The 12369-nt window shown below is 34.3% G+C and overlaps 1 protein-coding gene across 1 annotated transcript; it reads right to left on the bottom strand.

The window, feature by feature from the left end:
* Positions 1 to 8279: 8279 nt before the first annotated feature.
* On the bottom strand, positions 8280 to 10735 carry LOC104435770. The gene is made up of 3 exons (XM_010048467.3): positions 10550 to 10735; positions 9971 to 10149; positions 8280 to 8631 (listed from the first exon to the last, which is right to left on the bottom strand). The coding sequence occupies exons 1-3, from the start codon at positions 10626 to 10628 to the stop codon at positions 8626 to 8628; spliced, it is 264 nt and encodes an 87-aa protein (XP_010046769.1). The 5' UTR covers positions 10629 to 10735; the 3' UTR covers positions 8280 to 8625.
* Between the last annotated feature and the right edge of the window lie 1634 nt (positions 10736 to 12369).

Here is a 12369-nt window from a genome sequence, read left to right as displayed (position 1 = left end):
GTGAATTAAAATTTAATTTTGATAGTGTAGGGTCGTAGTTCTCGTCGAGATGAGAAAAAACGATGGGTGGCACGCCATCGAAGGCCATTGGATGCACCCCCACACGCGGTTAGACAGTGGAAGCCTTGTCAGCGCGTGTGGAAATTGTAGGGGTGTGTGTGACACACGCGCGGTGACTGCCCTATGTGTGCGTCACACGTGTGGGCTGACGTTATCGTGATGTGAACTGGCGGTTGCTTGTGCGCGGGACACGTGATGATGACGTCACAGTGACATCAGCTAGCCAGTTCAGTCGGTCCGACTGACCCGGTTTGGCCCGACCAACATGACTTGACCTAGATGAATCACTTGTCCGACCCTATCTTTCGTTAACCCGAGTTGACCGTTGATCAAAAAAAAAAAAATGAAGAATTTTTTTTTTTCCCAATTATGCCACTATGGATTATAACTTTATAAGTAATCATTTTTTATCCTACAGTTGTTGTAAGAATAATGCTTCCCGTTTGTGTGCGTACATCTATTTGTAAACATTCAAAAAGACAAAAGGTGAGATTTGCAAGGATGATATTGAGTTGGCTAATTGAACATGTGGCTTTTTTGAACATGTTCTTGAGGAAAGTGGTGATATAATTGGACATGTCCTAGATATTAATAAGAATATACAAAAAGTCATTTGGAAGCATTATCCCATGCCAGCTTTTGAGATGATGCGGCTCTTGATTAACACTCTTCCATTTGAATTGCAAGGAACGTTGAATCGCTTATGGGAGGTCAACGTGGTTCTTGATTATAAGAAGCTTGTAGTGGCTTTTTTGAAGAAATATTATAAGATTGAAGCCACAAAGACTTCGACCCAAGAAATGAGTTCAACCCGGTAGGAGATGAATGTGTGAGGGAGAAATCCTAAGGGATTTCCATCTATTTTTCTATGGTTGCCTAATGTACCTCTAGAATTTCAGAGGAAATTACTAAGAAATTAGATAAATCTTTCCCTGTTCATAGGTTAACTTGGTGTTAGCTATTTTTTGTGTTCTTAGTATGTTTTATTGATATCTTATGTAGATAGTTCCTTCCATATTTATGTTATTGTAGCTATTGATATATTGGTTATATTATGTAAATATATAAATATATATATATATATATTTCATTAATGTATATTCAATGTTGATTGCTTATGTTATTATTAATACTTGTGGGTAGTTCAAAAACGTTTTAGTAGTTTCAGACACACATATATGAATTATTAATGTCTATCATTTATGCATCTATTTGTATGAACTAATCATATTTCACTATTTTGTATGTTTAGAACTAATGGCTTTGACAACTAAAAGTATAGTCGCTGAGTTGAACAAAGGAGATAAGCTAAATAGTGATGATTATGAAATATGACATATGAAAACCAATATATGTTAGGAGAGCAAGAGGCACTAGAAGCTTTTAATTTGGTTATGGAAGAGTATGAAGATGGGAATACTGCACAACACAAACGAGATAAGAAGGCATTTGCTGTATGGAAGAGAAAAAAGTCACTTGTTCGCATCATGTTGCTGAGTAGTATGGAGAATAATATCATGCGAGAGTTCGGGCATTTTGAGAATGCTAAAGAAATGTAGAAAGAATTGGTAACGAGATTTGATCATACATTAGTGACCAAGCTGAGACAACTCACTATAAGATTTGACTCTTCCAAGAAGTCTCGTGGTCATACCATGAAACAATACCTGAGAAAGATGTCAAATATGATTAATGAGCTGAAGGATGCTGACCACATTTTGACTGATGAGCAGCAAGTGTAGGTAGTGATCCGTTCCTTGCCTCATAGTTAGGAGCATGTGAAGGTGCATCTGACCCATTATGAGAACATTAAAACCTTTGAGGATGTAGTGTGCCATCTTGAGCTAGAAGAGGACCGTCTCCTGATGACTAAGCTGGAAACTGACATTTATTATGTTGGGTCTAGCTCACAAGAGGCTTCGAGCTCCAAGCGCAAGCGTTTTGATTCGTTCAAAAGGTGAAAAGGTAAGGGAGCGAGCTCTTCGAGAAAGAAACCTGGAGTTGACCAATATGAGAGAAGAAAGAGTCCTTAAATGAAAAGGTTGTCGATGTTGAAGTGTTATAACTGTGGCAAGAATGGTTACTATATTTGCGATTGTCATAAGCCAAAAAATATAAATAGCCATTGTATTCTTAAGAACTTTGCTTATGTATCATGTTATGCATTCTTAACTGAATCTAATTCTTTGTGAACTATACATTCGTGAGCAACAAACCATATAACGAAGAATAGAGAATCATTCGTGAAATTCTGATGAGTACCGATTAGAACGAAATAGATCTATGTAAGAAACAACTCTAGAGCTAACACTTGCCAATTAAATATGCGTGGTGGATGCATTTTGTTCATACATTATATATTCTATGCTTAAGAGATTCGTCAGAATTTAGTGTCTATGTTAGTGTTGGTTAAATTTAGTTTCGATTTAAACTTTAATAATAATTGTGTGGATTTGTATTTGAATACAAACTACTATGGCTGTGGTTATTTTCTAAATGTTTTTATTGTATTAGATGTTGACTTTGGTAATGTCAATATTTGTTATTCTCCCTTTACATCTTCTAATTCATATAATAATGATGTGAATGTGTGATATGCTAGACTTGATTATATTGGCCAACAACGTATGAATAGACTAGCTAAAGGGGATTTGTCAGGCAACATTGAAAAGTTGATTTACCTATATGTGAGCATTGCCTAATAGGGAAAACAACAAGGAAACCATTTGGAAAAAAAATGGTAAAAGAATTGAATTTTCTTTGCAATTAATCAATTCTGACTTTTGTGATATAATGAATGTGAGAGAAATGCATTGGGTTATTTATTTCATCACGTTTATAGATGATTATATTCAGTTTGGACATGTCTATTTGATTTCTCTTAAATTTGAAGTGTTGAGTTGTTTCAAAAAGTTTGTGAACTTGGTAGAAAATCAATTAAATGAGAAAAATAAAAGTATTAAGATCCGATCGAGGTTGAGAATATTTATCTAATGAATTTAGAAATTTATGTGATGAAAAAGGAATAGAAAGAAATTTGTTTATTCCTTATGTTCCTTAACAAAATGGTGTTACAGAATATAGAAATAGAACCTTACTAGAAATGCTTAGGTTTAGGATGGTGGCGTGGCGCATGCCAACTTACTTATCACATTTTGGGTGATGTTTTATTAACTGCTGCTTATATACTTAACTGTGTGCATTTCAAATCAGTTACTTCTATTCCATATGAGTTATGGACAGGTAAAAAACCCAACTTAAGTTTTCTTAAACCGTAGGGTTGTGCTTCCTATACTATACTCATGAGCATTATCATAAGTATGGGAAATTGGATCCTAGAAGAAAGAAAAGTATTTTCATAAGATACTTAGAACACTCAAAATGGTATATATTTATAAGTGAGTAAGAAAGTAGAAGTATAACTGAATTTGAATCACGAGATTTCACATTCTTAGAGAATGAATTTCCTAAGAACAACAAAATAAGTGAGGACAACTCCCTATTTGAAACATTGGATCAAGATAATGAACTCAATAGAGTTCATCCAAGTGAAAGTAATATGAGAAATGATGATTTAAATTCGACTTAGTCTCAATTATAACCACTTGATGAAACAATATCGTCATTATCTAATCTAAATTGGAGCATAATGGATAATAATGTGTAAAATGAATGAACAAGTGCAATGGTTGCTCCATAAGATGAAGATGAGCTAAGAAATGTAAATAAGACTCTAAATTGTCCTAATAAAGAAAAATGAATGCATGCAATGGAGGAGGAAATGAAGTCAAATCATGTTTGGGAATTGATTGATCTTCCAAAAGGGCGCAAAGCCATTGGGAATAAGTGGGTTATCAAAATAAAGCATAAAGTTGATGGCTTAATAGAGAGACATAAGGCTTATCTTATGGCAAATGGGTATAAGCAACATGAAATAATTAATTATGAGGAAATATTTTCTCTTATAATGAGATTTACCTTAATTCGCCTTATTATGGTAATAGTAGCTAGTATGAATCTTGAGTTATATCAAATGGATATAAGGACTACTTTTCTCAATGGGAAATTATAAAAAGAAATTTATATAGAACAATTTGTTGGCTTCATTTTGAAATGCCAAAAACAAAATGTATATTAACTTTTGAGATCAATATATGACCTTAAGCAGTTATCGACACAATGGTATATACATTTTCATGATACCATAATGGCATATGATTTTATGATAAGGATCATTGATTATATATCAAAAGATTCAAAGATCAATTTGTGATTATATTATTATATGTTAATGATATACTAATTGCCAGAAACAATATGAAGTTTTTTAATACTATTAAGAATTGTTTATCTTCCAACTTTGAGATGAAAGACATTTGTGATGTTGCATACATTATTGAAGTTAAGATTTCAATAGATCGTTCGGAAAATTCATTCTCTCTTTTACAAGAAATTTATATAAACAAGATTCTGAAACGATTTCATATGTAAGATTGTAAACTTATAGATACTCCCAGTGCAAAAAGTAAATGATTGAGTCATAGATTTTGTCCAAAAACTCCATAAGAGAATGAACAAATGCAATGTATTTCTTATGCTAGTGCTATTAAAAGCTTAATGTATGCTATGATATGTACAAGACCTGATATATGTTTTGCAGTTGGAATGGTAAGTAGATACCAATCCAATTCAAGACAAGCATATTGGAAAGCCGTCAAAAGAATATTGAGATATCAAAAGGGAACTACTAATTATACGCTGAGTTATCAAGAAAAGGATATGTGACTTGAAGGTTACTCATATGCTAATTGGGGAGGAGATTTAAATGAATAGAAATCTACCTCTGGATTTGTTTTCTCACTGAATAATGGTGTCAAATCTTGAAGCAGTAAGAAACAAATGTGTATAATTTTGTTGATGATGGAAGCTGATTTCGTGGCATTATCAGTAGCAATATAAGAAGGTATTTGGCTTAAGAGATTTTTTTTATCACTTAAGTGTTGTTAAAAATGCTGCAAACTCAGCTGGCTTGGCTCTCTCCCCCTTACGAAGGGGAGAAGTTCGAATCCCAAAGGTGTTGTTAGGGATTCTTACCCAGAGTACTATGGCGGTGGGTCCTGCAGTTGCTCCCCTAGAGTTTGCTCGCCGACTGTCGGCTTACGGGGTTCCCTGGGTTACAAAATAAAATAAAAACAAAAAATGCTGCAAACTCATTGTTATTTAACTATGATAGCTAAGCAGCAATAGTGTACTTCAATGATCCAAATTATCATGGTAAGACTAAACATATAGATATCAAGTATAATATTGTTAAATATATTGTTGCATGAAAAAATGTGAACTTATAATACATATCTACGCATAGAATGATAGCAGATCTTATGACGAAACCAATACCTAGATATGTCTTGTAGCCATATAAAATCACTAGGACTGCGTAGAGACTGATGTATTGAACATTGTAATTTTCCTAAGTGTTTACATTTAATGAAATTGTCTTTCATTATTAATGCCTATGGTTTTTTATTTGATATTTATGTATCTTAATGCTTAGTGTATTATATAAAATTAAGAAAGTATGTCGGACAGATAAGATATTAGCCCATTCACATAGGTAATTGCCTCTATTTACTATGTGATAAATAGATATAAGATGATTTTCAAGCTTATTATCTAGGTAATAATGGAGAGCTCAAGCTTAAAATATAAATGTCGCCTTAATTGAGTGTTAAGATGATGACATAATATTTATTATGTCTGAATAAAATAACCAATATATTTTACTTTATCTGTCTTTGATGCCAGATATGAGTTCTGATGGATTTTTTGAGGAAGTAGATATGCAAACTCAAGTTAGACATTATGTATATCTAAATTATCATATGTACGGTATTGAAATTGAAGACATATGCTCAATGGGAAAGAAGTTAATACCGTAATACATATTTCATACTACGTATGCATGAGATAACAAATAAGAGTGGCAAAATTTTTTATTTTAATTTTTATGCCATGTAAGATTCTTGAGGAAAAGTGTTCCTCAATTAAGTGACATCATAACTGTTACTTATTCTCATGATTTCTATTCAATGTTAGCTATTTTAGAATGTTGACAATGATAATGTACTTGATTTGATCTAATATGACATTTCTTGAAAACTAAGTTGAATTGAAATCGAGAGTTTTAAGGAAATAGGAAGATCGAGTCTGGAGAATCACGCTCTAGTTTTGTATTCACTTGTCAATTAATTATGATTGTTTTTTGGGATAATCATAATTGTGAATATAATATTTCATATTAAAAAGAGACTAAAAGAGATATAAATATGATCGATAGATCTAAGGTATTGCATACTATATACTCAAAAAATGTGATGTCCATTATGAGCCACTATATATTCTTAACAAATGTGCGGCAACGAGTTTTCGAAATATGTTAGTCACACGGATTATTTACTAATATAAATCTTGCAGAGAGGTGAAGAAAGAGTTCCACTTCGGCACATAAGAATAGCTCATCCACGAAAAGGAAATACAAGAATTGGGGGCCATCTCGGGAAGTTTTAAAAAGGGGTCCACGTTCCCTTCCTACATTTTCTTTTAATTAAAAAAGGATAATGACATAAATAATCTCTAAATTTTGACAAAAATATGTAATGTGGTCCCGAAACTTTAACACAATGTGTAGTGTCATCCCTAAACTTTGTTCAATGTGGTTTTGACCAATGAGGGAATCTATACTTAGAACCAAGAAAGACTAGGTCAATTGCAATAGATAAGTTAAACCTCTGTTTAAGCCTTTTAGGGACTGTTTTTTAGCTATGAACTACTCGAAAATTTGGATTAAAGTATAGAGATTCTCAAAGATGATAGGATAGTAACATCTTTAACTTAGCCAAGCTACATTTTTTAGAGGATTTGACCAGACTGAAGAAGAAGAAGTGTTTAGAGAGACATTGAGAGAATTTACATAAGTACACACTTTACTTCAAGAGAGCTTATCCAAAACATTACATCATATTTGTCTTTTATAGGCATTAAGAGGCCACAAAAAACAAAGACCAAGCTCATGGGTTTTAAAACACATAGAGGCTCCGTTTTCAAGTTAGTCCCTAGACTATATGAAAATATTTAATATTATCCTTCAATTAATTCAAGTTCTAAAAACTAGATTGTATGTATCAAAAGATCCAAAATCACATTAAAAAAAAAATCGAAAGTCCAGAGACTGCATTGCATATTGCGCTAAAGTTTAAAGATCACACTGGACAAATTAAAATTTTATAAATCACATTGCATATTGGGTCAAAGCTTATAAATTATTTGTCATTTTCCCCATTAAAAACTTAAGATATCCAGGCAAAGGATGGATCTCCTTGCTTGATGCCTCTACTCAGTTGAAATGGTTTAATGGCACCCTCATTAAGAAGGATGGATTTAGAAGCAATGGCAGTAGAGTTCAAAATAAGATCAAAGTGAACATATCAGGGAAATTAAACCTTTAGAGGACATTTTTAATCAAGCTCGATTCAGCCGGTCATATGCCTTTTCAAGCTCAATTTTATGGGCCAATAACCTTTTCCTACGCTTAGGAGTCTTCATATAATGGAGAATTTCTGTTGACATTAACAATGTTGTCTTGAGTTCTCCTCCCAGGGATAAAGTTTTTTTTTTTTTTTTTTTTTGACGGAAACGACAATTAATTGATAGAAACATTATCACCAGCATCCATTACATCCGAAATAAGAAGATCTAATAATAAAGGAGGGGGAAAGGCGAGCCAAGAGGAAGATAAGGTACCGCCCAATTGGGCCTTTGCAGCCCAATCGGCAACTGCGTTGGCCGTACGAGGGACAAACCCTAACTGCAGTCGACAAAGATCACCGGCTATGTAACCATAAATTAGATGATAAAATAGCTTGACAAAGGATCACATACAATATAACATGACATATCGGATTACTTAACAGCATGATAAATGATCACGTATAACATGACTGGCCAATAAAGAACGGCGATACCCTACTTGCAGAGTCGTTTTCATTTAATTTATGTCATCTGTACATTTAACCAATCACGAAGCACGAAATGAAAAAACACCTAAAAATCTTGATGAGACAGCTTTGCTGGCCCCGTACCCAATCTTTCAGCAACCATAAAGAAGCCATGACAATAACTATTTTTTCTTTCTTACGTCTGGATTTATGGAACAAGATGGCTACATCAATTAGGCAATGATTAAGCACTTGGAGATGCGAAATTTAGCAATGGGTAACCAATGGAGAGTTTCATAAATTACATTGCAGAGTTTCTTAAGGGAAAAGATTCCTAGAACAAGTAGCTTCCCAAGTACAATTTCTATAACCACACAAAAATTCACTCTTTAAGATATTAAACAATTCTTGAAATACTATATTCATCTGTCTTTGCATCTCTTAAGAACCAAGACGTGGAGGGAGAGAATTTTATGGATCTCCACGTCTCCGAACAAACCCTCTGCATTTACATACCCCACAATCAAGACTTCTGACACTTGTCACATGGTGAAAGCCCATGAACTTGTTTTTAAGTCTGCAAAGGAAACGCGGCAAGAATTAATAAGCGAGCACAACCGTACCCGGTATGGCAAATAATGGATTCGAAAATTGGTAATGAACTTTTGAAAGTTTCTTAAAACACCACAGAAATTCGCTAGGGTCAGATACCTCTTTGTATCCATAGCATTTAAAACTCCAATAGTTTAATTGATATCAATGGAGGTTCGCGACTTTTCAAGAATCCAATTAATTCCAATTGGAGTGTCACAGTCCTCCTCCCACACAGACCAAGGAAATACTAGAGACATACAGATTTACCAATTCTAAGAGGGGTCATAGGAAAATACACAAGTGTGATGATTTGAACTTTGAATGAGGAGAAAGAATTTACAATTTGAGATACCCTTTAGAGGTTAAACTCCAAATTTGCATCTTTAACTAGCCCTTTTTTTCTTTGAAGTCTTAGACTAGCTTCAACGAACAAATTACTTGTCTTTTAATATGAAAACTGAAAGTATTAGAAACATGGTAGGGCAATTTTGTAAAGAAAGTAAAATCTGTCCGATTTGAAGCGTAATTCAAAACTCAAGTTGAAATTGGGTTTTAAAATGGGAGACCAAAACATTTTGTGAATAAAGTTGAGTGACTACTTAATACTTTTCCTAATTTATCTGGTACCTTCACTATACCCTCGTACTACTTAAGAAAAAAAAGGGTTGTTGACGGGCATCATGATCGAGATATCTCGTTCGACATGATATGTAAAGTAAGTCACAATTTTTAGAGCATTATTTGCTAATGTATATTCGAACTTTGTTTATTTCATATTCTGGCGGAAAATAATAGGTACAAGTCGAAATTCATCTATATAAGTGCAGACAAACAGGGAACCTTTGAGATACTTGTTAACATCCTTTAGGGGACGTGGCAAAAAAAAAAAAAAGGTCCTTTAGAAGGACCAAAAGGAACAAGAGTTTTCTTTAGAGGGTGCTGGACTTATTGGGTAAAGATCACGAAATTGATTATAAAGTGATGTATCGGATTGTACGTCCTCTTTAAACAAGTGAACATATTGAAGAATAAACAACAATTTGACATATCTCTTAATAAATGGATTTTGTAAAATAGTCTTTGTTAGTCTAGCATTATTCCGCATAGTAGATCTTAAGTTGACTCTGGATGCAAAAATTGTACAGATCGAAAGATAAATTCCGGTTGAACCCGAGCGACATCGAACAAAACTAAGAGCACCCAGAATTCCAATTTTTTTATGACATTCAAATTGCCACAATTCCTCGTTTAACAGAACTGACTTTTACATGAAACGCAGAAAAGCATGATTAGAATCGGTAATCAGATGTAGGCGGACTTACTCGTCGATTTGTTTCGGTGCTCTTCGAGTTCTTGACTTTAGGTGGTGGCTTGGCGCTTCTCTGGTGGCTCCTGGGCGTCCGGCGAGAATGAGTGGGCGGAGGGATCGCAGAAGAGTGAGTCTCGGGACCTTTATAGTCGATGTCATACACCTCCGAACCGTTGGATCCAGTCAATTTCCCTGTGGCGACACAACGAAATTTAACCATACCATTCTTGATGAGGACTGTCGCTAAATCAAGTGCAAAGTCCCGGTTGTTTATCATCATCTATAAAGACTGGGATTACGCAAAGTTTCAACAGGTAAGCCCATATTAGCTAGTTAACCGGGTCCAGATCTGAGAACTATTTGATGGAAGGCGAACTTCGCCACCAGCTTTAACGAACCTCATCACTGGACGCGCCCAAAAACTTAATAAGTGAACTTCATTGAGAATTACGAAATACTCGAAGAATAAATGAAACGTGCACATGAGCATACGGCCCAGTTTTGATGTAAATTCCTATCTTGGTAAACCGTGTTTTCCGGCCTTTACCGATCACCATGTGCATGTGAATGTTGTGATGTTTGAGAGAGGGACCTGTGCAAATGCGAGGCGGAGAGAGGAGGAGGAGGAGGAGGAAGAAGAAGACGGCTGCGACGGCAGATTTGACCTCCATGGGCGTCTTCGCGGCCTTCTATCGATCTCGAGACTGTGCTATACTGCAATATGTTCGTGCTGGACTTGGGTAGATGGCACGTATATATGGAGAGGGCGGAAGGAAGAAGGAAGGATGGAGGCGTTATTTAAGGCGTTGGGGTCACGGAAAGGAGCACAGTTGAGGTTGAATTTCACCTTTCTGAGGGGAGTGAAACCGTCGCCATCATTGCACAGCAGGGAGATGCAAGGTGTGTTGATGGGAATTTGTTGGGCTGGAAACATTAATGGGATGCAACTGCACCATTGTCATGCACCCCAGTTTTAGGTTCCTATAATTCATCCATTTGCTTTCATATGGGCACAGCCGCAAATTAAAGAAAACAGGAATAATGAAAGGAAAAAAGGATCACTTTCATACAACGCTTGCTTGATTGCCATAACTTTTTTTCCGATTATATAAGATGTCATAATTTAAATACGACACTCACACTATAACTTCTTCTTTTTATTGTCCGAGTGCCATGTAACTTTTTCGATCACTTGAAACCCATAATGTTTTAAAAACACTCACAAGTGTTATCCTACATCGGATTTTTGGCACTTGGTATGAACTTTTTTTAAAACTCATGACGCTCTAAATTGTTAAAAGAAAGTTATAATACTCAAATGAACGTTTTTTTAGAAGTTGTGAGACTTAACTAGTTGAAAAAAAAAAGTTGTAACACTCAGAGTTAGCAATGTACAAAAGTTATGACATTTGTAATGTTTTTATCTCAATAAAAAAAATATTTTCATTAATCACGATGTTGTGCCTAAACATTCTTATTATTTATGAAAATACTCTCTCGTTAATTTATTTTTCTAAGCAATTGAAATAATGATTTTTTTTTTTTTCTGAATTAGTGATTTTTAAGGAAAAGATAGCTTTTTGAGTGTGCAAATGGAGAGTCCTTTTAACAATTCCAGCCAAAAGGACAGAAAGTTGATTAGGTGAGGGAAGCAAGGGGAGGCGGGACCGACGCACTCCTATCTCCTTTACACACCGTCTTCTGCCGACCATGCTATCTAAATGAAGAGAAAGTAACCTTTTGAATTTAATTATAAAAAAAAAGAAAAAAAACCCAAAAATGTCAAATGGAGAATTTCCCGATATCTAAGGATGTTTTCGTTTCGTGGAAATGAAAGATTTAAAAATATTTTCCTTGATTAATATTTATAAAAATAAATAAATAAAAAACATTTTCATCGTTCATAAAAATATTTAAATATAAATTATTATTGATAATGAATTTATTGAACATAAAGTGTTAAGCATGTATCTGTATGTGTGTGTACATATATAATAAATTTGTGCCTGCACATCTCTCGTGCATTTCGAAATTAGAGGCATTATAGTATAGATAACTAGTTTCCACTTTCCACCTCATATAAGTCATCTATGCATACCATAAAAAATTAGGAGTGGGATTGGTCGATAACAACGTATTTCGACCCCTAACCAAATAAATCATTATCATATGAACTTGGATTCATGTCTCTTATTTTTGCGTGTCCTCTCAACGTTTAATTTATAAAATTCATCCAAATTAATGGCCACCCTCTAATCACTCATTTTGCATCACATTTTTTATATTATTAACCTTGCAAATTTACCATCATAGATTGGTCATTAAATAGGGAAAGATTGAACGTGCAAATGAGACCTTTTCGGGTATACTAGATGAGGTAAGAATGTGTTGTGATACAATGTGGAAGCTAAC

The sequence above is a fragment of the Eucalyptus grandis genome, chromosome 1, assembly GCF_016545825.1.
Source record: "Eucalyptus grandis isolate ANBG69807.140 chromosome 1, ASM1654582v1, whole genome shotgun sequence".
Taxonomy (NCBI): domain Eukaryota; kingdom Viridiplantae; phylum Streptophyta; class Magnoliopsida; order Myrtales; family Myrtaceae; genus Eucalyptus; species Eucalyptus grandis.
This window is presented reverse-complemented; position numbering and strand designations above follow the sequence as displayed.

Excerpts from the sequence above, each read along its gene's own strand:
- LOC104435770 (XM_010048467.3), bottom strand. The coding sequence starts at position 10,628 with ATGGAGGTCAAATCTGCCGTCGCAGCCGTCTTCTTCTTCCTCCTCCTC. Across the intron at positions 10,150-10,549 it reads TCCGCCTCGCATTTGCACAG|GGAAATTGACTGGATCCAAC; the intron begins GTCCCTCTCTCA and ends GTGTCGCCACAG.